Genomic DNA, 22836 nt, shown 5'->3' with positions numbered 1-22836 from the left:
TCTTGCATAAGGCGCTTCCCATGTCTTAGTCCAATTTTCACCTTGCAGGTGATTCAGGCCATACACTTGTCTTATTTTCATTAATGATCAGTTAGATCAAGTTAAAGATGAAGTAAAGCAGCATGATGTACAGGAAGAGGAGGTGTACATCAAATACACACTGATCCCACATGGCAGAAGATAAGTTCAGATGGAGAAATGTATAAATGTCATTGTTTTGAATCAACCTTACAAAATAATTTAAGAAGTAAAGAGTTTCTTTACAGCGCCATTAGTAAAATAAGGTTCTTTTGATTTTCTCTTTTGTAATATACAGGACTGTCTCAGAAAATTAGAATATTGTGATAAAGTTCTTTATTTTCTGTAATGCAATTAAAAAATTATTAAATATTAAAAGAATAAAAGGCTTGCAATATTTCAGTTGATTTGTAATGAATCCAGAATGCATGACATTTTTGTTTTTTTAATTGCATTACAGAAAATAAAGAACTTTATCACAATATTCTAATTTTCTGAGACAGTCCTGTAGATGTTTAGATAAACTGACATTATTGTGGGTTTTTTGTTTTACCCATATGCTATAATTTTAATATATAACGCAATGTTACATGTGAAATGATGTTGTGTCGATTATACAAATAAACAATAAACACACAGGGATCAAAACAAGCTTTAGTTCATCCAAAGTTGAAAGTAGTCATCTGCCAATAAAGCTACATTATTAAATGATAATAGAAACTATCACGTAGCTATTAAAAATGCAACGTGCTACCAAGCTCCTCACACACAGACGTGAACACAACCAAGCTGGCTGGTTGGTCAACCGGTGCTTTATCTCCCCCTGCTGTTCCTTTCACTGGACACACACAATACTCCAATTCATATTGTTAGATTTATTTAAAAATATTATTCCCATCACATCTGCTCCTCATAATTTGAAGAAAACTTGATAGTTGAGTTTAAACCCTGACTGGTTAAAAGTCAATCTTGTTGAAGCCGTATCTCTCTGAATGGTATTAAAGAAGCCACCTGTCACCTCAGCTCTTCTCTAATCCTGCATAACATGCCACGAATACAAGAGATACCCCTCCTCTTTTGCTTTTACTGAGGTGTATAAATGGGTTTACTGTTATTGTTTTCAATATGTATCATTATATTTTATGTTTATCTTATCCTAGTCCTATCTCCGATATAGATCGACTTGATGGGACGCTCAGATGTTGGGATGTTTAGTATGTGGGAATGTGTTTTTTTTATTGCCCAGAACATGAGTCAGATGTGGCTCTTGTCTGTTATTAGTAGACTCAACTTAACATTATGATTTGGGAGAGAGAATAAAGTTAGCTATTGTTGGTAACACAAACATTTTGCAATGTTTGGGAGAAAAACATCTGTGTTTTGAAAAGAAATGTGTCATTAAAATGAAAACCGAAACATCATGGGCTCATAGTAATAACAATCCAAGGCCTTGCCAATGAACTTTCTAACCTTCATTGTATACACACTTTTGTTCCAACAACTTTCTGTACACCGCCAATAATATTTAAAAACATTAAAGTGCCTGAAATCTGTGGTTAAGTGGTGCAAATAGAAAATAAAGAACCAAGACAGGAAACTTTCAGGCTGACAGGATTAACTGTGAAAGTGAAGTGAAAGTTTCTCTCTCTTCTGCTCACTAAAGCCTCGATGTTGCCGTTAATGTTGCTGTTAATGTGAGCGCGGGATGTTTGCATATAAGATAAACATTAACACTATCTGGTGGAGGACAGCTGCATGAAGTGGTTTCCCTCATTTTTATAGGACATTACAAGCAGGCTCAACTTCAAGGTTCCCCCTCCCCCAAAGGCTTATTCAGCAATAATAAACTGTGCACAGGCTCCTTCCCTCCACCTGCCATGCAGTCGCTTCTTTTTCTATGTTGCCATGGTTACCACAACCAATTCACACTCTCCTGTGTGGCAGGTGAAACAGCTTCAGTGCCTGTAAGGACAAGAACAAAGAAACAATCACTCTAGGTGTGGCGTTTGGAATCTCTGCAAAACAAATGTTAGACATGTTGGATGTGTGTTGTTTTTACTGACCTTGATATATTATCGTGCATGTATATGTTATATATTTGGCCGCTCTCTGTCTGCACAGCTGTTTTTATGGATGACAAGCTGCTGCCCCTGAAAAGGAAATTCTTACTGCAGCGAGGAATCAAGAATGGACACACAGCGGTATTTTTCTCCCAATTGATTTATCATATAATTGATTGTGGGAAATACTGAACACATATGTGACAGTCATCTGGGAGTTCATTGGTCTCTAGTTAGTCTCTAACAGATATTTAACTTTGGAATCTATTCATCTGGATCATCAGTCAGCAGTGGTGCACATACAACTCTAAGGAGGCATTGTTTCTAGCCTGAGATATAATGTCACAAACATTTAGTCCAACCCTGACAAGGAAAGTACATTATTTTCCAAAAATATAAAGGCAAGTAAGCTGAATTTAGGGTATTAATTAAACACATCCACAAATAGGTTCGACAGAATCCTCCATGGTGACACTAATAAGCATGTTATACTTGTCATACTGGTTGAGACCATCACCTCGGTGCCTAAATACATTTTTATTAAAATGCTACTAACAATCATAATTAAAATACAACATTGATAAGAAGACGAAGACGAAGAAGAAGAAGAACAAATTCGTGTTAAAAAGTGAAATGTGCGGTTGTTCCGCAGTCCAGATGTGCAGCGCGCCTCCGCTACACCCCCGCGCAGCGACGTGAGCACGCAAAGCCGAAGCAGCTGCGTCAAGTTGGCCAGAGACAACAGTGCAGATACAAGAAAGTAGCAGAGTTGGCCTTCAAAATAAAAGAAGCCATGTCCCAAAATTGAGTGGTTCGATTTTAGCATGGCAAAAAAAATCTAGCAGCTGTTAGATGACTAAATAACCACATAGTTAACAGTGAATTGATCAGGTGGAGAGTTGATAGGCCTCGATTTGTCAATACTAAATCAATACCTGCATCTCCAGCTTCACTATTAAGTGTTGTGAAGGGTTGAATGAGCAAGCTAAACCAATATGTGTCCCATAAAAGAAGGACAGGTCTACTGGTGATAGTGCCTCTGGCTATGACAAGCTGTCTCTTAAAAGGAAGTTAACTATTTAAAATATATATGTGGCTTTTAATTTTGAGCAATATAATAGCTTTAGTTTCTTTTTAAGTTTTACAAATTGTAATCCCTGGTGTGTTTTTTTATTATACCTCCGTTTAATTTCGTGCAACATTTTATTGTTGTGTTGTTTTAATCTTGCTATGTGAAGCACATCTTGGCTGCCTGTCGATTTGAAAGTTGCAATATTAATGAGTGGTGAGTTCAAATGAATTGATTTGAGTTGAGTTTGTAAGAGTCGGGAAGATTAAACGCAGCGAAGACAAAGCAGGCGAATGTTTTGTCATTTCAGTCCTAACAATATAAAAGTCTGCAGGGCGGTGAGTCTGTCAGCACTGTGTGTCCCTCTCTTGTGGCCGGACACCTGAACGCAACTTGAAATTGCAATTACCCTGCGCTGTTTTCTTTAACTTATTGCAACCTCACTAACCGGAAGTGATGTGTCCTCATCGCGTGTCTCTTGACACTGACCATTGAAGGAAAACGGAGCAGAAGAGCGAAACATGGCGACTTCGAACAATCCGCGGAAATTCAGCGAGAAAATCGCTCTGCACAACCAGAAGCAGGCAGAGGAGACGGCGGCGTTTGAAGAAGTGATGAAGGACCTCAGCATTACTCGGGCAGCGAGGGTAACGACGCCGCGTATTGTTTTATTTCCTCTGCCACCTCTTCTTGGTTTGTTTTCATCGAGCTGTCAAATATGCATTTGTAGCGCGGCGCCGCACGCAGCCCGCGGCCAGCGTAGGTAAACAATAACAAACGACGCTTCCTGCCAGCTGTAGCCCTTTCTCCCACAACCCCCTCCCCCCCTCCGAGCTGGCAGGAGGTAACCGTCCGGTGATGCAGATGTGAATGGCAGGGTCCCTCTTCCGAAAAAGTTATTCCATTTTTTGTTGTTGTCCCACGCAAGTGGAAAAGCGAAGGGGCGTGCATGCGTATTTGACAGTGCGCGTCGCGTCTAACTGCAGCGGTGATTTTCTCCTCGTCTTTCAGGGGAGAGGCGATTGTTCCAGAAGATGTTTTCCCCCCCGCTGTAATATGAACCAGCATCTATTGTGTAATGTTGGATACTCCGTGGTGTGTGCGCGAGGGATGGTAGCGCCGCGGCTTCGTAAACTTGTCTGACAGGTCTCCAGGCCTGTGTGCGCCGCAACGCGACGACAGACATCTACACCAGACAGGAAGCTAGCAGATTATGTCGCGATGTAAGCCACATACAGTACAGGCCTCCGAAATAAATCCCTCGGAGGCTGGGAGTGAGGACTGACTGTCGCTGCTGGGTGGGAGCGTGATGGGCAGACAGATTATAACGACACAGGAGCATCAAGCTACTGCAGTTGCTTTTCGGATGGTTTCAAATATATAGCAACACCATAGTGTTGTCATCCTATGATATGGGGCTGTTTAGGGATTATTTATTATTATCAAAACTGAAAATGTATTAAAAATAACTATTCCATTGAGTCTTTTTCACAGAAGCCATTTGGCATGCCATCTAGGAAAAGCAAAAGTGTAAATAATATAAATTAATGATGGCTGAATTCCATTTAGCTGCTGCGGCGTCTGGCTCCTGGTGTGCATGTTAATGTTATTAGTAACAACTGTGCTTTTCCTACTATTACGTGCCCAAATGAAGCTTTAGCAGATGTGGAAACCCCCCGCCCCCAGATATAAGACTACAACGACTTCTATAAATGCAACATTTTAATTTATTTGTTTCATTTTCGCCAAACTAATTGAGGACTCAGTTATGTCAGAATGTATTTCAGAATACACGTCAAAACATGTTAGTCAGAGAGCTCATGCAGGTTGTATTTTTCGTTAAATGCCGTGTCAAATGGAAGGACGCTCCAGTCTGAACCAAAATTAGACCTGTGGGAAGTGGGTCTGTGGTTTAGAGTTTCATCCTTTTCACGCTGTCCCCTGCTTCTCCCTTTCACCTTGTCCTTGAATCTCTGCTCCTGTCCTGCTGGGGTTCAAAGGATTTTGGTTGTCCTTTCCTGAAATGGTACAAAGAGTAATCATTTGTCCACACATGTGGCCAAAGAGATGCACTCTGAGGTCGAAGGCTTATCAACTACATCAGTGATGCAGGCGTAGTAATTGCTATTATTTGATTTTCTGCCCTGTGAGCAGTGGGCTAGCCTGAGAAAATGTAACCGACCGCTTATGGGTTCTCAAATGGGAAACAGACCTGGACGTTGCTTTGGGATAAGAACAATGTCACAAGGCACTTTGCCTTTGTTAATTCAGCCATGTGCGAGTTCGGCTCATGTTGAATCATCTCTGACGAGCTTTAATTCCGCCTCAAGTTTTTATATTAAATTCACATTGCACCGCTCTGATGACTGCTGCAAATGAAGGAAGCCTGCATCAAACTTTGCCAGAAGATGTTTAGGAAAACCCAAAACATCAATAAGGTTGTTTTTCTGTCACCGGAGCCTGAACTCGCCCTGACTGAGAAGCAGCCATTAATTCCTTTTGTAAAGTTCCCCCAGTGGCCTCCCGTCTGACTCTTCTCGTTGTTCTGCTTCCAGCTACAGTTTCAGAAAACTCAGTACTTGCAGCTGGGACCAAACCGTGGGCAGTACTATGGAGGATCTTTGCCAAATGTCAATCAGATTGGAAACAGCACGATGGATATGCCTTTTCAGGTGAGGGATTATTCACTTTTTTTTATTTCCCCCCCCCCATTTTTTGAGCAACAATTTTGTCGATGCATTTGCATTGAATGTTTTCAAATGAACATTTAATTTGTACCAGGATTCGTTTTACAGTAATCATCCACAGCTGTTTCATATAAATGAATATCCATTTTGCCCATTGCTCTGGCCAAGTAATATCCTGCTCTATTTATTCAACCCGTGGCCGCTCTATAAAAATGTTTACGTTTGCTTTTTTAAACAGCTGGTTAAGGAGATCCTTGTTTCCTGGGTTAAATACTCCACACGGGAAGTGACATACCTAATGTTTACATATGTAAGCAACAAGAGCGCTTTGTGAAGAATAAATGGCAGAAGGCAGAGTAAATATACCAAACCAGAGTTTACATTATGAGCCTGCTTTACAAGAGAGCTCCATGTCACAATAATAGTGCATTTGTTAATAAACATAGTCTCTTAAGTCTGGAGAAAGAGATTTTAACCATAACAATACACTTCATATATTGTGTTTTTTTAACATCAAGAGTAAATGTTAACATGTACAGAAAATTAAGATTTTCTAAATGTGGGTTACATTTTTGTAATTGCGTAATAATTAATACTCTAAAAATGAAAAGAAGAAGGATTTAAAGCTTGCATGTAATGACAATAATCATCTTATTTCATCTGCTTTTCCTCATTTATATCCTACAGGTATAGTGTCGCTGCATAATTTCCACATGTTTTTTAATGTTCAATCTAAACTGAGCCAGTTTAAATCAATACACTCACATTACACATATTATTTCCAGTGCTGATAAACAAACACACTTTTATTTTTCAGCGTATTTATTGTTCTGTGTGATTTTGGCACACAGAACAATACAGAACCCCCTAAAGTCTGTGAGAGAGAAGAGCTGCTCCATTTTATTTATTTTTCCCTCTCCCAAAATGCTCTGGAATAACAATCTCTTGCTCTAGGCATCGGAAGTCATTGAAGCTAAACACCCAGTTATGTATGTAATACTGCAGCGCACTAAAAAAAGGTTGTTCTATATATCTTCACGTTTCCATTGTTATCCTTGGAAAAATGTCATGACGTGTGGGAAGATGCAAACGACGTACACTAAGTAGAATTTAATGGCATCAAATGTTGTAGCTTGATACTGTTCTCTGGGGATTTAGATATACAGATATAAAGTCCCTCACATCGACAACCCAAAAGTAGAGAAAATACTTGATGTTTTTACGGACGGAGGACAGTAGGAGTTGGCACTATTGTGTCCCCATCAAGGCTCAGTTCCTCCATCAATTAGCTGATGAATGATGTCCCATGCAATTATTACTCATGTGAATAGAATCACATTTTTGGTTTTATGGGCATTTCCCAATTTTCTCCCAGAGCTCCACTGACTTTCATCCGTTTTCTCCATGCAGCTCATTTGATGAGAGCTCAGATCATAGGTGTATTTTCAAGGACAGTGTTACGGAGATCGGCGACATGAACTACTGCAATAATTAAATTAATAACATCAAAGCTTAAGGAAGGATTGAGTTGTGTTTGATTTAATAAGCAGTACGGTCCAATGCAGCGGACTGATGAATAGACCTTCATACACAAAGAAAGGGGACTTGGAACTGGAATGTAATGCATTTTCCTTTTTTCTTTGTTTGTTTGTCAGAATTCAGGGCTGGACACGAACAGATCTACGCGACACCACGGGCTGGTGGACCGAGTCTACCGGGACCGCAGCCGCATCACATCGCCCCACCAAAAACCCCTCTCTGTTGACAAGCATGGACGCCAGATATCCTTTAATCCCGTCGGTGTATTATGCTGTTTGTGAGGCTTCTGAGGGTAGATAGGCATCAGCCGTTCTGAGTATTCTGTTTGAATAGACCTTTGATGTCAATTTTTTCTCGCAGTAAAAATAACAAAGTTGTAAGTTGCTCGACCTAAAATTAGCTTTAAGGAGACGTGAACACGTCTGTTCACAGCCGAGAGAAGAGCTCCAATCAGTGAAAACAGCTGTGTGTATGTGTGGGGGCTTCAGTCTCATGACTCTTGAACTGGTGACCAATTAATATGAATATCTAAATTTGAATATCAAACAATAATTTTAAATAATTCGATTTTGTCTGTGGATTAATGAAGTAAAATGACTCATGTTCATGGGCAGGTGCTCCTTGTTTCTCTATAGGCTCACTCGGCTAATATACATTTTTTATGGATGTTACAGATGTTTCTGGGGCTGCAGAATTATTTAATTCTTATTTTTGTGCATGCTTGTAAACAACTTCAGCTTACAATGAATGAAAGAACAAATGATGACAGTGTAGGAGCGTGGGAATGAACGATATGGACAAAGTCACTTTCTTTGGCTGCACACCTCTGTGGCCGTTTATTTCCTCACACAAAACATTTCACCCGTGACACTGACACCTCGTGACCTTTAAACCCCTCGACGCCACCCCGTTGCCCTGGTTACGCTCCCAGCTCTTAAAGGGACCCGGTCACGTATCCTGCACACCACCCGACTAGTCTTGTGAATTATGTGCTCCCAACAGAGTCCCCTACATACGCCCCCCCAGAATTCACCAAGACTAAAGAAAACAAACAAAAAAACACACTCATAGTCTCGGGGCCCGAATCAACCGTCTTGCCCGACTCCTTGTTACTGGAGCCGGAACTGGAGGCAGCGCGGCCGTTGCCGGCAGCTTCTGGGCCTTGCAGCGGCGTGGTGGAAATATAGGAGGGCGCCCGCGCCGCTGGAGTCCGGCCAACCTTACCGGCCGGTCTAGGTCGAGCTGTGCTGGTTTAAGGCGATCAACCGACAATTGCTCCACCTTACCGCCAACGTCGACTTTGAAGGTTTTGTCCCCGGCCTCTAGAACGCGAAACGGTCCTTCGTAGGGCGGTTTAAAGGGCCCATGGCGGCCGTCCTGGCGAATGAAGACATACTCCGCTGTCTTTAGGCTGGACGGGATGTGTGACTGCGGGAGGCCGTGCTGCGCCGTGGGCACAGGGGTGAACACTCCAGCCTTTTCCAGGAGAGCGGCCCGCTGTTGTGTCGCAGACCACGGGTCTGTGACCTTGGGGATGAACTCCCCAGGAACCCGCAGCGGCTGGCCGTACACCAACTCGGCGGATGAAGCTTGAAGGTCCTCCTTGGGGGCTGTCCTGAGCCCCAACATGACCCATGGGAGCCTGTCCACCCAGCCCCCGTCCTTGAGGCTGGCCCGGAGAGCAGCTTTCATTGAGCGATGGAACCGCTCGCACAACCCATGAGCCTGTGGGTGATGAGCAGGAGTACGGTGGAGCTTCACCCCCAGGCTTTCTGCTACTGCGTTCCAGAGCTCCGACGTGAACTGTGGGCCTCTGTCCGAGGAAACGTCAGCTGGGGCCCCAAACCTGGCGACCCAAGTCCCAATGAACGCTCGAGCCACCTCATCCGATGTCGTTGATGACAGCGGGACGGCCTCTGGCCAACGCGTGGTTCGGTCCACCGTGGTGAGGAGGTGTGTGAACCCTCGGGACGGAGGAAGGGGTCCCACCAGATCCACATTTACATGTTGGAACCTCCTTTCTGGAACTGAGAACTGTGACAATGGGGCTTTTATGTGGCGGTGAACCTTGGCACGTTGACACACCACACAAGTCCCTACCCATTTTCGCACATCTTTCTTCAAGCCGTGCCAGACAAACTTCGCCGTCACCAACCTCTGCGATGCCTTCTTGCCGGGGTGCGAAAGACCATGAATAGTGTCAATCACTTGCTGTCTCCATCCGGTGGGAATAACCGGTCGTGTCTGACCTGTGGAGACGTCGCAGAGGAGCGTGGTCCCTTTTTCGCCGAATGGAACCTCCTCCAATTGCAGTCCCGTTGTTGCCGTCCTCAATTCCTGCACGCCTGGGTCCGAAACTTGATCCTCCGCCATTTTAGCATAATCCAGTCCCAAATGAACCGGCCCCACGACAGCTCTTGATAAACAGTCTGCGACCAGGTTATGTTTGCCTGCCACATGTTGAACATCCGTGGTGAATTCGGAGATGAAGGAGAGCCGGCGCTGCTGGCGGCCTGACCATGGTTCAGCCGTCTTACGCATAGCGAATGTCAATGGCTTGTGATCCACAAAAGCTGTGAACTGTCGAGCCTCTAGCAGGAACCGGAAATGTCGAATGGCAAGAAACAGGCCAAGGAGCTCCCGATCAAAAGTGCTGTACTTTCTCTCGTTAGGACGCAGCTGTCGACTAAAAAAAGCAAGTGGCTGCCATGCCCCTTTCACCCACTGCTCGTACACGGCGCCCACTGCAAAATCTGAAGCGTCAGTGGTGATGGCGATCGGAGCCTTGGGTGCGGGATGTGCCAGCATCGTTGCCCTTGCCAGAGCAGTCTTGGTATCCCCAAATGCCTGGTCCCGCTCCTCTGTCCAGTCAACCGCTTGTTTGACAGTCTTGCCTTTCAGGGCTTCGAAAAGGGGTCGCATCAACTGTGCTGCCCGGGGGATGAATCGATGGTAAAAGTTTACCATTCCTAAAAACTCCTGCAGTGCCTTCACTGTGAGCGGGCGCTGAAAGTTAGCCACAGCGTCCACCTCCGCTGGAAGGGGAACGGCCCCGTCTTTAGTGATGCGATGTCCAAGGAAGTCAATGGTTGTCAACCCAAACTGACACTTAGCTGGGTTGACCATCAACCCGTGTTGGTTGAGCCGAGTAAACAATATCCGCAGGTGAGACATATGCTCTGCCCTCGATGAACTGGCAACCAGGATGTCGTCCAGGTAAACAAACAAAAAAGGCAGGTCCCTAAGCGCAGTGTCCATGAGGCGCTGGAAAGTCTGTGCTGCATTTTTGAGGCCAAACGGCATCCTCAAAAATTCAAAGAGGCCGAAAGGTGCGATCAGTGCCGTCTTGGGAATATCCAGAGGTTGAACGGGCACTTGATGATAACCCCGAACCAGGTCGACCTTAGAAAACACCACGCTACCGGACAAATGGGCAGAAAAATCCTGGATGTGCGGAACTGGGTCGCGGTCCGGGATCGTTGCATCGTCGAGCCGGCGATAATCCCCACACGGACGCCACCCACCTCCAGGCTTCGGTGCAATGTGATGGGGTGACGCCCACGGGCTGTTGGAGCGGCGAATGATGCCCAGGCGCTCCATGTTGTCCAACTCTGTCTTGGCGATGATGAGCTTTGCCGGGTCCAGGCGCCGGGCCCGGGCATGTACCGGTGGGCCAGTGGTCGAGATGTAATGTTCTACCCCATGTTTGACCGTGGAGGATGAGAAGGTGGGTAGTGTGAGGTCCGGGAACTCAGCCAGCAACCGAAGAAACTCCGCTGTCTCCGCTGGTAGCCATACAGCTTGCGCCGGCTTCTGCACGGCCGCGCAGTGTTGTTGTCCGGCAAAAAAAAACTTATCGGCCTCCTCGGCCAACTCCCGACAATCCTTAGTCCTGGAATTGGCCAAAGCTGACCGCACCTGCAAAGGCAGTTGCTGTAGAAACAGTTCCATGAATAAAAACTCGGGCTGGTGTCTACCGAGGAGAGCCAGCATCTTGTCCATAAGCTCCGACGGCTTGCTGTCGCCGAGGCCGTTCAGTGAGAGCAGCCGGCGAGCCCGCTCGGTGTCCGACAGTCCAAACGCCTTCAGCAAGTGTTCTTTCAAAGTGGCGTACTTGTCGCTGAACGGGGGGTTTCTCTAGGATGCTCACCACTCGGCCCGCTGTCGAACTGCCGAGCGCCGCCACGACATAATAATATTTCGTCGAGTCTGCGGTAATGTCTCTGAGTGCGAACTGCGCTTCAGCTTGAGCAAACCAGACCGATGCATGCGTCTCCCAAAACTCCGGCAGCTTAAGAGAAACTGCGTGCGTCGTCATGCTCGTCTCTGGATCCGTCCAGTAGAGCCAGGGTCACCAGTGTAGGAGCGCGGGAATGAACGATATGGACAAAGTCACTTTCTTTGGCTGCACACCTCTGTGGCCGTTTATTTCCTCACACAAAACATTTCACCTGTGACACTGACACCGCGTGGCCTTTAAACCCCTCGCCACCCCGTTGCCCTGGTTACGCTCCCAGCTCTTAAAGGGACCCGGTCACTTGTCCTGCACACCACCCTACTAGTCTTGTGAATGATGTGCTCCCAACAGAGTCCCCTACAACAGTGTCGTAATAAGCAGCATGTACAATGAGCCGGTCAGTGTTACAGATTAAGCCTTGACAAATATCAGAGCGTGGTGGTAATCTCACTGCTCATTGAGCCTCCTTTTTATATACTGCTGGTTTATTTGACATACAACCAGCACTGTGCTTCTTCATTTCATCTGCTTGTGTGAATGCATTGAATGAGCCAGGACCTCCATTCTCCAGCTGTATTATCTTAACCTGCGCTCTCACATTGACAGCTGTCCATATGGTTCAGTATATCTGTCACCACCACCTGATACCAGCTGGAGGAGGTAAGACAGCCTCTGGGGATGAAACACGAGCCCTATTCAATTCAATTGTATTTATACAGCCCAATATCACAAATGTGTCTCATGTGTTTTTACAATATGTAACATATTCTGTCCATGAACCCTCACATTGGATAAGGAACAATTTATAGTGTTTACTACTAGTTATGATCATATTTAGATGTAATAAGTCTCACTTGAACCACATTGCTTTGCACTATTTGTATTGTATTGTTTCCTGGATGATACAGTAGAAGATGCAAGGTCAGGTCAATAAAAGACAAACTGGGATTATAATGATAATAATCCTAACTGATTTATGGAAACATGTTGCATAATCACACATTTGGTGACTTACTTTTACAGAATGTTGTCACGGACACAATGCTGCCTTTAGATTTGCATTGTAAATCATTATAAAATACAGGATAACATTCAAATTATTATCACTTGTATTTACAGCCAAACATATTTGATTTTCTATTGTCATTATACAATACATGAGCTTAATCTGTCAGCAGGACTTGTGTTGATAATTGCTGGTTCATATAAGAGCTGCATTTTAATTATTTATTATATGTTTCTGCTTGTTTTATGTTTACCGTATGTTTGCTTTTATATTTGCTTGTTTGTTTACTTTTGTTGATTATAAAAATGTTGTATTTGCTTATAATGTTTATTGAGGTGAGTTTCCTCCTATTGTTTTTTCTTCATCATATCGACACAACTTGCTTCCTTTTCTTTGTTGTTGTACTTCTTTTGCTTTGTTTAATTGTGCACACAAATTAATCTAGAATCTATCTTAATCTATGTTATGTTCGGTTTATCAACTGTCAGAAAATGCTAAAACATGTCAATCCCAGTTTCCTTCCCAGTCAGAGATATCCAGTTCAATATGATATAAATCAGCGAAAAACAGTAAATCTTCATATTTGAGGGACTTGGAACAGAAAAAATTACTTGACCACTAAAAAAAGCAGTTGGTGATTATTCTTCCGTCAATCTTTTTTTGTATGTTCTAACTGGTTTAAAGCTTGAACTCACAGGATAGTTTTAATGTGCTATTGATGTCTCTATTAGAGTCATACATTTATATTATTGTGCTGCAGGACAAACTCTGACTCAGCGCTGCACCAGAGCACACTGACTCCGGCCCAGCAGGCCTCGTTCACTGGAGGATCACAGGAGCTCCAGCCAAAAAGGGGTACGCTTTTGAGTTTACATGTTGAAGTTGTCAATTAAAACGTCCAGGAATTCTGGATATAGAAGTATATGCTCAGTAACATGATATTGGTGAAATTGACCAGTAGGTTGAGATACCGTTAACTCTGTATTACTATAAGCTCAATAGTATTCAGTACACATTGATAGTAAGAGCTGAGCCGTTAACCAGGTCTTAACCAGGCCACTCTGGTCTTTTCCTCTTATGATCTGCAGTAGCTGCTGGGGGGTGGGGCTGTTTGTGGTCAACCTGTTTATTTGTTGTGGTATTTTTTTGCTTTCTCTTGGCGGTTCAGTCGGGTGTATTATCGTTTGTGATGACAGGGTCTGAATGTGGCTTTGACGGCAGAGAGGGAAAAGTAGGAGTGCATCCAAGTGTCTGAATAATTTGACTGCTAATGAATGATTATTTTAATTTAAGGAGCAATTTGATTGACTTTGTTTAAATTTCCTTGGAGACATTTAGTTTAGTTTAGTTTATTTCGATCAGCAACACTATACAAAAATCAAAATGTCAACAAAAGAAGAAAGTGGCCGACCGAAAGGGTCAAGGCTGAAGCTATCAAGCTTATAAGTGCCCTAACCTATGCTTTCATGAAAATACTTGTTTTAAAGAACCATTACATATACCTATATATATATATATATACATATACACATGCATACAAATTCACACACCCATATAAACATATATACACACACATACCTACATATACATAAAACAATCAACAAAACAAAAACATTGTTTGGCTTAGCTCATTATTTAAGTTTTTAAACATTTTTGCTCTCTAATGTCACATTATTGTCTCTTTTCGTTCACTTTGTTTCTTCTTTGTGCTTTCATCTTGGATCATATTAACCGGGGACATGTACGCTGCTATTATTATAAGCTCAAACTGTCTGGACATCTGTAAACCCAAAAGACTAAGGAGATTTCTGTTGTTATTTTTTCATCTCTCCAGTTCTCCTGCTCACCGTGCCGGGGGCTGAAGCAATTAAACAAGAGACTGATGAAGATGAACAAAACCAGAACTGGGAGTGCAAAAAGGTGGTTCTTCTCCGTGCACATCATGTTTTTTCTCCCTCAGCTTTCATTTGTGTTCATCACAATCCTAACAATGTTTTCTCTGTAGAACATGTCAAGGTCCGAGCCCTGCAAAGTTCCAGGGATCCAGTGAGTATTTGAATGTTTTCCCTGTTTAGAACTGGTGTGAGGAAATGTTTTCCTCAATCCTAATCTTGGATGGTGAAGTTTAAATGGTGTTTAAGTAGTAAAGGCAGCATAAAATTTATTGCACATTTACTCGCATCCGATAAACGTAACCTATGAATACAAAATAGCTTTATTAAATTGAAGCCATCTGACTGTAATTGAACATCATTTTAATTCACGCCGCCAAAGCAATAAGAGCTTAGGGACAAAGCCGTTTCAAAAGCACCACTAGCTAAATGCATGATATCCAAATATATCAGGAGTTGTTAGCATTGGACAACATAATAGTAATAAAACAACAGTAATAAGATACTTAGTGTTTAGGTTTCTGTGTCTTCATTTTGTTGTTGACATCAGCTGGGTGTATTAGGAATGTCTTCGCCAACGAGTTTACGGCCCCCGCCTGTTTTCTGCAGCATATTCCCGTCTCCGGACCAGCAGCTGAACACTTCACTGAAACCAGCAGTCCACAACACTGGCGGTTCTCTGCCTGACCTGACCAACATCCAGTTTCCTCCTCCGCTGCCCACCCCGCTCGACTTAGATGATGCAGTGGCCGCCTCGTATAGCTCCTCCGACAGCACACTGAATCTGGCTAACACGCAAGGTAACACCGGTGACAGAGGTCTGCTCACATTTAGCTGTAGCAGAGACAACTTGGGATTTTCCCAAAGATATGGACAATATGTTAATTTCTTTTTGTTTGAACATTTAGCACAATCTGGTGCCAATTTCTTTATGACTCTGTGTGTTTTGTCTGTTTTCTGTGTACTGGGTAGGAGTGAACACCTCTCAGCCCACAGTAACCATGGAAATGCAGCCCGGGCCGGACGACATGGTTCCTCTCATCCTGAATGCTGGAGACTCCCACCAGCATCAGAACCTGCAGCTCTCCCCAACATCTCCGCCTCTCTCCCTCTCCCAGGTACATCTGAGTGCTCTGTGCCATGACCTCGGCTCTCAGAAGAAAAATAACCCTGCACGTGTAATGGATTGTTGATACTATTTAGTTTAGACAGTTCCCGGCAATTCACAGTCACATAAATTTTTTTGTGTCAGGGTTATGAGGTTCAGTTTGTGGTATAAAAATGTTAAGAATGAGCCATTTTTCACAAGGTATAGATAACGTAATTGATTTTAAAGAGAGATTTTAGCTTATAAGGGGGAAATCACTCCACTGAGCATGTCTTACATGTTGCTGTCCTCCCCCAGTCGGCCATCAACGCCATGAATCTTGAGCAGGAGCTGTCCCAGTACGCCTTCTTCAACCAGCAGCCGTCGTCCCAAGTGAGTTTGTCTCCAGCACTCAGTCCATCAGTTCCTTCATTCTTGCACTTACAACTATTCAGTTAAAGTTACTCTGTAAATTACATGCAATAATTTTCAATAATTGCAATCCCTGCTGTTGAATGATCCATGTCAAATCTAAACTCTTTTAATTTTTGCTTTCAATAGTTGCATCCACAGCATCCAGATTTGGCCAGATAGTGAATAAATCAGTGAGATAAACGTAATCTGAGAGTAAAAAAATAAAATAAACAAATAAAAGTCTTACTGCTAATGAGTCTTTTTTCCTGTTGGAATAGTTTTATTTATTTAAAGAAAAGGACCATTGTATCGGAAGCAGGGTGAAGGCTTCTGGCTTCTGTCTTGTTGAGGCATGGTTGAACCTGAGCAGGCATAATCTCTATAAACTGATATCTGCATATGATCTCTCTCACTGACTGCACTACATGCAGAGTTCCAGAAAACATTGATGTAAAAAGTAGAAGCAAAAATAAATCTGCTCATTAAGATGTAGAACTAAAATCCATCAATTAGCACTGTGGAAGCTTTTAACTGTCCTCGGATCAACACTTCCTGAAAATAAACCTTTGATGAAGATTTGTTCTGAAGTACAGTAGCAGCAGTTCATGAATAATACAATAATGATTCAAAACATGATTTGTTGGTCTGGTCTGAAGTTAAAATATGCCTCTATGACGTGTTATTCTGAGTAATGTTGTGTTCTCTTTATACAGTTATCAATATTTGAGCTTTACAACAATTCTAGTTGTGACATTTATGTTGACATAAACACTTAATGTAAACAAGAGGTAAAGACAGTATTCCTCATATCTATTTATTAAGTAATGTAGTCAAACACATGTACAAGGTATGTCGGATACTGACGGTTTACTGATAACATTAAACTCTCAACGACAGTAAATGATGATTGAAAGGTTTGAAGGTAAACCACGGGAACATCCCAGTGTTCAGGTCATAGTATACATAAGAATGAAGCATCCAGTCATTTATGCATTGTTTTAAATCTCTGCCAGCATACTATCAAAGGGGATTTTTGATAAGCCACTATTAAATCTCTAGTCATACTTGATGACTACACGATGTGTGTATCTATAACCCTGCTCTTCATGTTCCAGCAGACTGGTCTGGTCCAGCTGCAGTCAGACAACCAGACGTCCTCGCAGGCCAACATGACCATGGACATGAACACGGTGAGCAATTTGAATCCCCTTCCTGAAACTGTGTCTTCAGCTTCAATGCGTTGGTCCTGAAGACACACACTGACCCGTCAAAGCTCCTTCACATTGTGCGCATGTTGTCGTGATATGCATTTGTTCCAGAGTGCATTCATCATGGAAAGTCTAAGCTGTATTTTTATTTTTTTACTTTGCATTTGTTTGCACAGTACGAAGTCAAGAGTACAAATTAATTAAATAAAAGCAGAGCAAAATGGGCAAAACATCAATGCATCTAAATGCTTTTGCAAAGCACTGCGCACCCTTCGGATCTTGGCTCTCGCTGCTCCTCTTCTGCTGCAGTGGGAATGTGTTTGGATTACTGCAGAAGTGATGAAGCGGCCTGCACTCTCGTGGTGTAACTTATTGCAACGTGGGGTCAAGGAAACACAGCAAGACACCAGCTTATATCTAATCACTCTTCAGCCCATATTATGGACCACTTGTAGATTTGATGTCTAAAGAAAATCCAGTCACAGCAGATATTGGAACATTCTTCTTTTGGTTTCATGAGAGTTCAAACGGTCTGCTCCGTAAATGATCATTGCATTGGTATGTATCTGTATTGAGGGGCCTTGAACAGCTTTGTCTCTATCTCATGTTACCAATATGTTTATATGCTGTCTGTCTAATAGTATGAACTGATTAGGGATGTGGAGATCTGAACTCCTGTTGGCTTTTGAGTGATTAGAGATTATTGATCTTGTTTGTTGTACCTCTAAATCTGAGTGACTTCATAGTGTATCTGTTACTTGCTATGATAGTAACTTTATTTTATGTTTACAATTATGGTTGTGTGTTTCTTAAATCAAGTTGATATTGTGATCAGAATAGAAATCATTTTTCTTTTTTTTAGAATGTGCAAATATTCTGATTTAGTTGGATGAGTAGACTGAACATGAGACATGAGACCAGAACAAAAGAGTCGGTTCTCCCTGATCATCCAGTTTTACAGTTTTACTTTACGTGCTTAACATGGATCGCTGGCAACATGTTTCCGCTCATAATTAATCCCCTGTAGCTTTCTGTGTGTCTCCCAGATATTTTTCCATATTATTAATGCATTGAGGTAAAAAGTGGTCATTACTGTTTACATTTTAACTCGATTCTCGTATGCTGGGTTACAACCATCAAAAACAGTGAATCAATATATTAGTGATTCCTCAGGTCAGGCTGGCAAAAGGTAAACTGGATAACCTACAGAAGTACAAGCAAAGCTCCATATCCAGTATGAGGACACACACACACACACACACACACACACAGACGCCACTGTGAATAACTCCAACGTGTCCTCTTGTATCAGGCCTCGTCCCTTCAACAGTACCGCGGTAGGGTCGGATCCTCTGCCAATCAGTCTCCAACCTCCCCCGTCTCCAATCAAGGCTTCTCACCTGGAGGTTCGCCTCAAGTAAGGGCGTGTGAACCAGTGGGCTGCTGGCTCGCTCTGTATAAACGTCACCGTCCCCTGCATCGTAGTCCTGTGGTTATCGTTGCCAAGTAGGACTCTGTGGCTGCCCCCCTACAGCTGCTTGTATTGTGTTGACATTAGCAGATCTGGGCAAAGAAAAACAATGTAATATGTCAGTAGATTATAAGTACTTGAACAAATCAAAACAGGCTATTTATTTATTTACCTGATTAATTACTTACTTCACTTCTGTAAATATGGAAGGGAAAAAAGAAAAAAAAAGAAAATGTCTTCTCACCTTTTTTACAGCTGACATGTGTCACACAGCAGGTGATTCACAGGCATTTTTTCTCAGTGGAAGTTTCGCAACATACACAATGACATAATTATTGTTATTAGTTACACCACGATGAAAGGACGTAAAGCTTCACATTGTCGAGAATGCCAGGAAACATTCTTGGAGAAAAGAAAACAATATTATCTCACAATTTCGATTTTTTAAAACCATGTCATGACTATAATTACATAACTATTATTGGCATGAGGTAGATCCTGTTTTGCCCAGATCTGACCCCCAGTCTCTTTGAGCACTCAGTGTCATCGATGTGTTGTTCTGTAGCTGTGTCCCCGACCTTCCTTTTCTGCTGCTTTTGTGGTATTTGCGTTGCATCTCCACTGTTTCCTCCCCAGTCTTGCTAAATAAGACTCTGTAGCGGAGTTTGTTTTTTTATGTTCATCAGATCTTTGTGTCTTTGTGATTTTGTATCAGCATGAGGATTTAAGGTAGTATGGGAGGGGACATGGTAATTCGACCCCTTTGAAGCATTGTTGTTCTTTTTAGGACAAGCAACTCATCATTCTTGTGGTTGAATCTCTACAAACTGAACCTTGCTTGCAGGGTGGTGCTTTAACCCTTGTGTTGCCTTAGGGTCATTTTGACCCGAATCAATATTACACCCTCCCCCCGCCTTAGGATTAATTTGACCCCATTCAATGTTTAATGTCGGTGTTCTTTCGGTAGTCAACAAACAAACATAAAGTGCCTCACACTTAAACTTGGAAAACAATATTAATTCTAATAATTTTCTGGAGGTTTTAATTGCTGGCGTCAAATTGAACCCAAAGGGTAAAATATGTTAGTAAATATAAAGGTAACAGGAGGGTGAAACATTGAATCGGGTCAAAATGACCCAAAGGCGGGGGGAGGGTGTAATATTGATTCGGGTCAAAATGACCCTAAGGCAACACAAGGGTTAAGATAAACTAAACACACCCAAGGTAACCATGGATCAGGGCTGTTAGTCTGTGTCAGGCTCAGTATACCAATTTGAGATGTGAAACACTGGCAACTCGTGAACTGCTGAAGTGTGTGTGGAAAATAATCCCAAAATAAAACCTTGAATTACACGTAAAAAAAAAATATATATATATATATATATATCATGTATATATTTAGATTCAGTGCTCAACCAGAGAGTTAGCTAGCATTTTGAATAAGCATTTGCTTCTACTGAAGTGTGACTTTGTGTGTGTTTGAGATGCAGAAAAAAAGAAATGTGAGTGTGTGTGCATTTGTTTTTACATGTTTGTCCTGTTGTTTGCTTACCCGGTTCAGTTCTGACCTGAGCTAAAGTAGCTCCCTCGTAGTGTTGAGGTTATCTATGGGCTAAACCCCAGCTGACAGGCTGCATGCTCTATTATCCCGCTCTGCCCTGTGGGGACATCTGCAGCACACACAGATAATTTGGTTTTGAACTAGGAGGAGCACGGGCTGAGAATATGATCCAATTACTTATACATTAAGAGGCCACGATGAAATAGGAGGATTTCTGTCGCTGGTTCAATGAGGACATTCAAATGAGGACCTTGAAGAGAATTAGCTTGCACTGGATGAGTCAGTGAAGGGAGAATAAAGTCACTAAGGGGGTTATATTTTCTCTCCATTTCGATTTTATTAATTAAAACACCAAGGCTAGAAGGCAGCTAAGGAAGCATATGGAAAGAGTTCCCTTTTCAAAGTCTGCATCCTTATCTTAAGCTGACATTTGGTGGTTGTTGTTAGTGTTTACTGACCTTTGGGTTGGTGGAATGGAATGGTTCTTATTCACAGAATTAATCAAGTCCCTTATTTATGTATTTGTTTTCTTATTCCTTCGTTTATTCTTTTATTTAGTTAGTAACCGCCAAAAAATCTTTCTTTTGCAGGTTTTCAATAACATTCATACGATATTTAGTGTTGTGACACTTGTCTTGTAAGTCCCTTTATGGAATATTCATGCATTTACTTCTCGTGATAGTGGATGCCTGTGGATATCACAGTAAATTCTGTAAATACTGCCGGGACTGATTTAGTTTGCATTTATTATTTAAACAGCTGGCTTCAAATTCCTCAATGTGTTTTCACCTGTTTGGTGTCTGTCTCTCACTTTAAAAACCCATTGAAAATGAAGCAGTTGAATTAAGTGTTTATTACATGACGGTTAACTGCTTTTTCTGATTGTGTGCCATCATTAGGCATTCAAGCTGTTTTAACTTTTGATCAGCCTTTTCCTCTCTGCAAATCATACACACACACACACACACGTTGCATCACACACGAACGGAAGGCTGTGAATTGGTAAACTCAAGTTACTCAACCCAAATAATTCCATTTCCAGATGCTGTGAGGTGATATTTGTTCTTCCAGCAATGTTGCTGCTTTGTCTTTTTCATATTCCAAATTGTATGTTCAGTGTATAATTCCTTCAGCCTGGATGAAGTTTGTTTATAGTTGACGCTCCACACTGGGAGTCTGGGATGTCTTTTTGTTTGTTTTCTCAGGGTCTCAATAAACATATTTGCCGTGTTTGTTGTTGCAGCATAACTCCATACTGGGCAGCGTGTTTGCAGACTTCTACGACCAGCAGCTCCCGTCCATTCAGACCAGTGCTCTCTCACAACAGGTACAGGCTTGGTCTAAGTCAGGCAACGCCTAAATGTCTAGTTCTTTTCTCAGCCTGCTCTTGCTTTGGAACTTTTACATGTGCAGCAGCAACTGCGATGATATTTCTTCTTGTTGTGATTGCCAGTTGGAGCAGTTCAACATGATTGAAACCCCCATCAGCTCTGACAGCCTGTATAACCAGACCTCCACCCTCAACTACTCCCAGGCGCTTATGATGGGTTTGACTGGTGGCCATTGCAACCTTCAGGACCAGCAGCAGATGAGCTACAGTAGCCATGGCAACATCCCCAACATCATTCTCACAGGTGCTGCTTCACGGTTTGATGTAGCTCACTTGAGTCTTACAGCAAGTGGTTTAGCTGTATCAAAAAACCTTTTGTAGAGATTTCAAAAATCAAAACCCAGAATAAAGTGTGTGCTTCATAATTGCTTATATATCTTAATATAGTGACAGTTTCTCTCACACATGATTTATTGTAGGACTGTTACAAATACATGCGATTGTACCGTTATACCAATAATCTGCCTCTTCTGCAATGGGAGAATAATATATTTGCAGGTAATCTCTAAATAGCTGTGATACCAACATATCCCACACTTCTACCAGCTTGCTTCTAAGTACTAAGTTTTCCAGTTCACACGCACCATCCTGACCGAGGTTTCATACAATCCACAATGACCTTCCTAAGTATACAACACATAATAAACCTATAAATAAATGAACACATTCAAATTGTATGTAACAGGATTGTTCCTTTCAGTTGTTTGTGAACACTGGCAGCCCGTTGTTGACGGGAATGTGCAATTAAGATGTCATGGCTCTGACAGAAAGTACAAAACATTCAGTCTCTTCTTGGTGCCAATCATATCTTCTCTCATTTTAATAAGCGATCCTTCCCTCCACCCCTTAAAAACCTCAAAGATAGATAAGAGATATAACAATAATGATATTTCTTTAAATGTTCTGTCTTTCCTCTGCTCAGTGAGCGGGGAGTCACCCCCCAACCTGCCCAAGGACCTGACTGACTCGTTGTCCACAGATATCAGCTTTGACGTCGACTCCCAGTTCCCACTGGATGATCTCAAAATAGACCCGCTGACGCTTGATGGCCTTCACATGCTAAATGATCCGGACATGGTCCTTGCTGACCCCGCCACGGAGGACGCGTTTCGCCTCGACCGGCTCTAACCACAGGACCACCTCAATGCCCAGGTGTGTAAATGTTGCTGCCCTGAGGGGGTGGGGGTGGGGGTGGGG

General features: G+C 42.5%; 1 protein-coding gene and 1 long non-coding RNA gene across 6 annotated transcripts; one reads left to right on the top strand and one right to left on the bottom strand.

Moving 5' to 3' along the window:
• Positions 1-655: 655 nt before the first annotated feature.
• On the bottom strand, positions 656-3675 carry LOC130197682 (uncharacterized). The gene is made up of 3 exons (XR_008832516.1): positions 3596-3675; positions 2082-2168; positions 656-1980 (listed from the first exon to the last, which is right to left on the bottom strand). It is a non-coding gene; the product is annotated as an uncharacterized LOC130197682 (long non-coding RNA).
• crtc1a (CREB regulated transcription coactivator 1a) lies at positions 2207-22818 on the top strand. Of its 5 annotated transcripts, none has more exons than XM_056420478.1 (15): positions 2207-3794; positions 5703-5819; positions 7490-7617; positions 12211-12270; positions 13377-13471; positions 14451-14536; positions 14622-14662; positions 15118-15308; positions 15481-15626; positions 15914-15988; positions 17128-17199; positions 18530-18634; positions 21493-21576; positions 21703-21883; positions 22562-22818. In XM_056420478.1, the coding sequence occupies exons 1-15, from the start codon at positions 3669-3671 to the stop codon at positions 22765-22767; spliced, it is 1713 nt and encodes a 570-aa protein (XP_056276453.1). In that variant the 5' UTR covers positions 2207-3668; the 3' UTR covers positions 22768-22818. The 5 variants fall into 5 exon arrangements, with proteins under 5 accessions (XP_056276453.1, XP_056276454.1, XP_056276452.1 ...); XM_056420479.1 differs by having other exon boundaries at positions 17125-17199; positions 22619-22818; XM_056420477.1 differs by having other exon boundaries at positions 17125-17199.
• Positions 22819-22836: the final 18 nt, after the last annotated feature.

The sequence above is a fragment of the Pseudoliparis swirei genome, chromosome 8 (genome assembly GCF_029220125.1).
Source record: "Pseudoliparis swirei isolate HS2019 ecotype Mariana Trench chromosome 8, NWPU_hadal_v1, whole genome shotgun sequence".
Classification (NCBI taxonomy): Eukaryota; Metazoa; Chordata; class Actinopteri; order Perciformes; family Liparidae; genus Pseudoliparis; species Pseudoliparis swirei.
The sequence above is the reverse complement of the archived record's forward strand: the minus strand, read 5'-3'. Positions and strand labels throughout refer to the sequence as shown.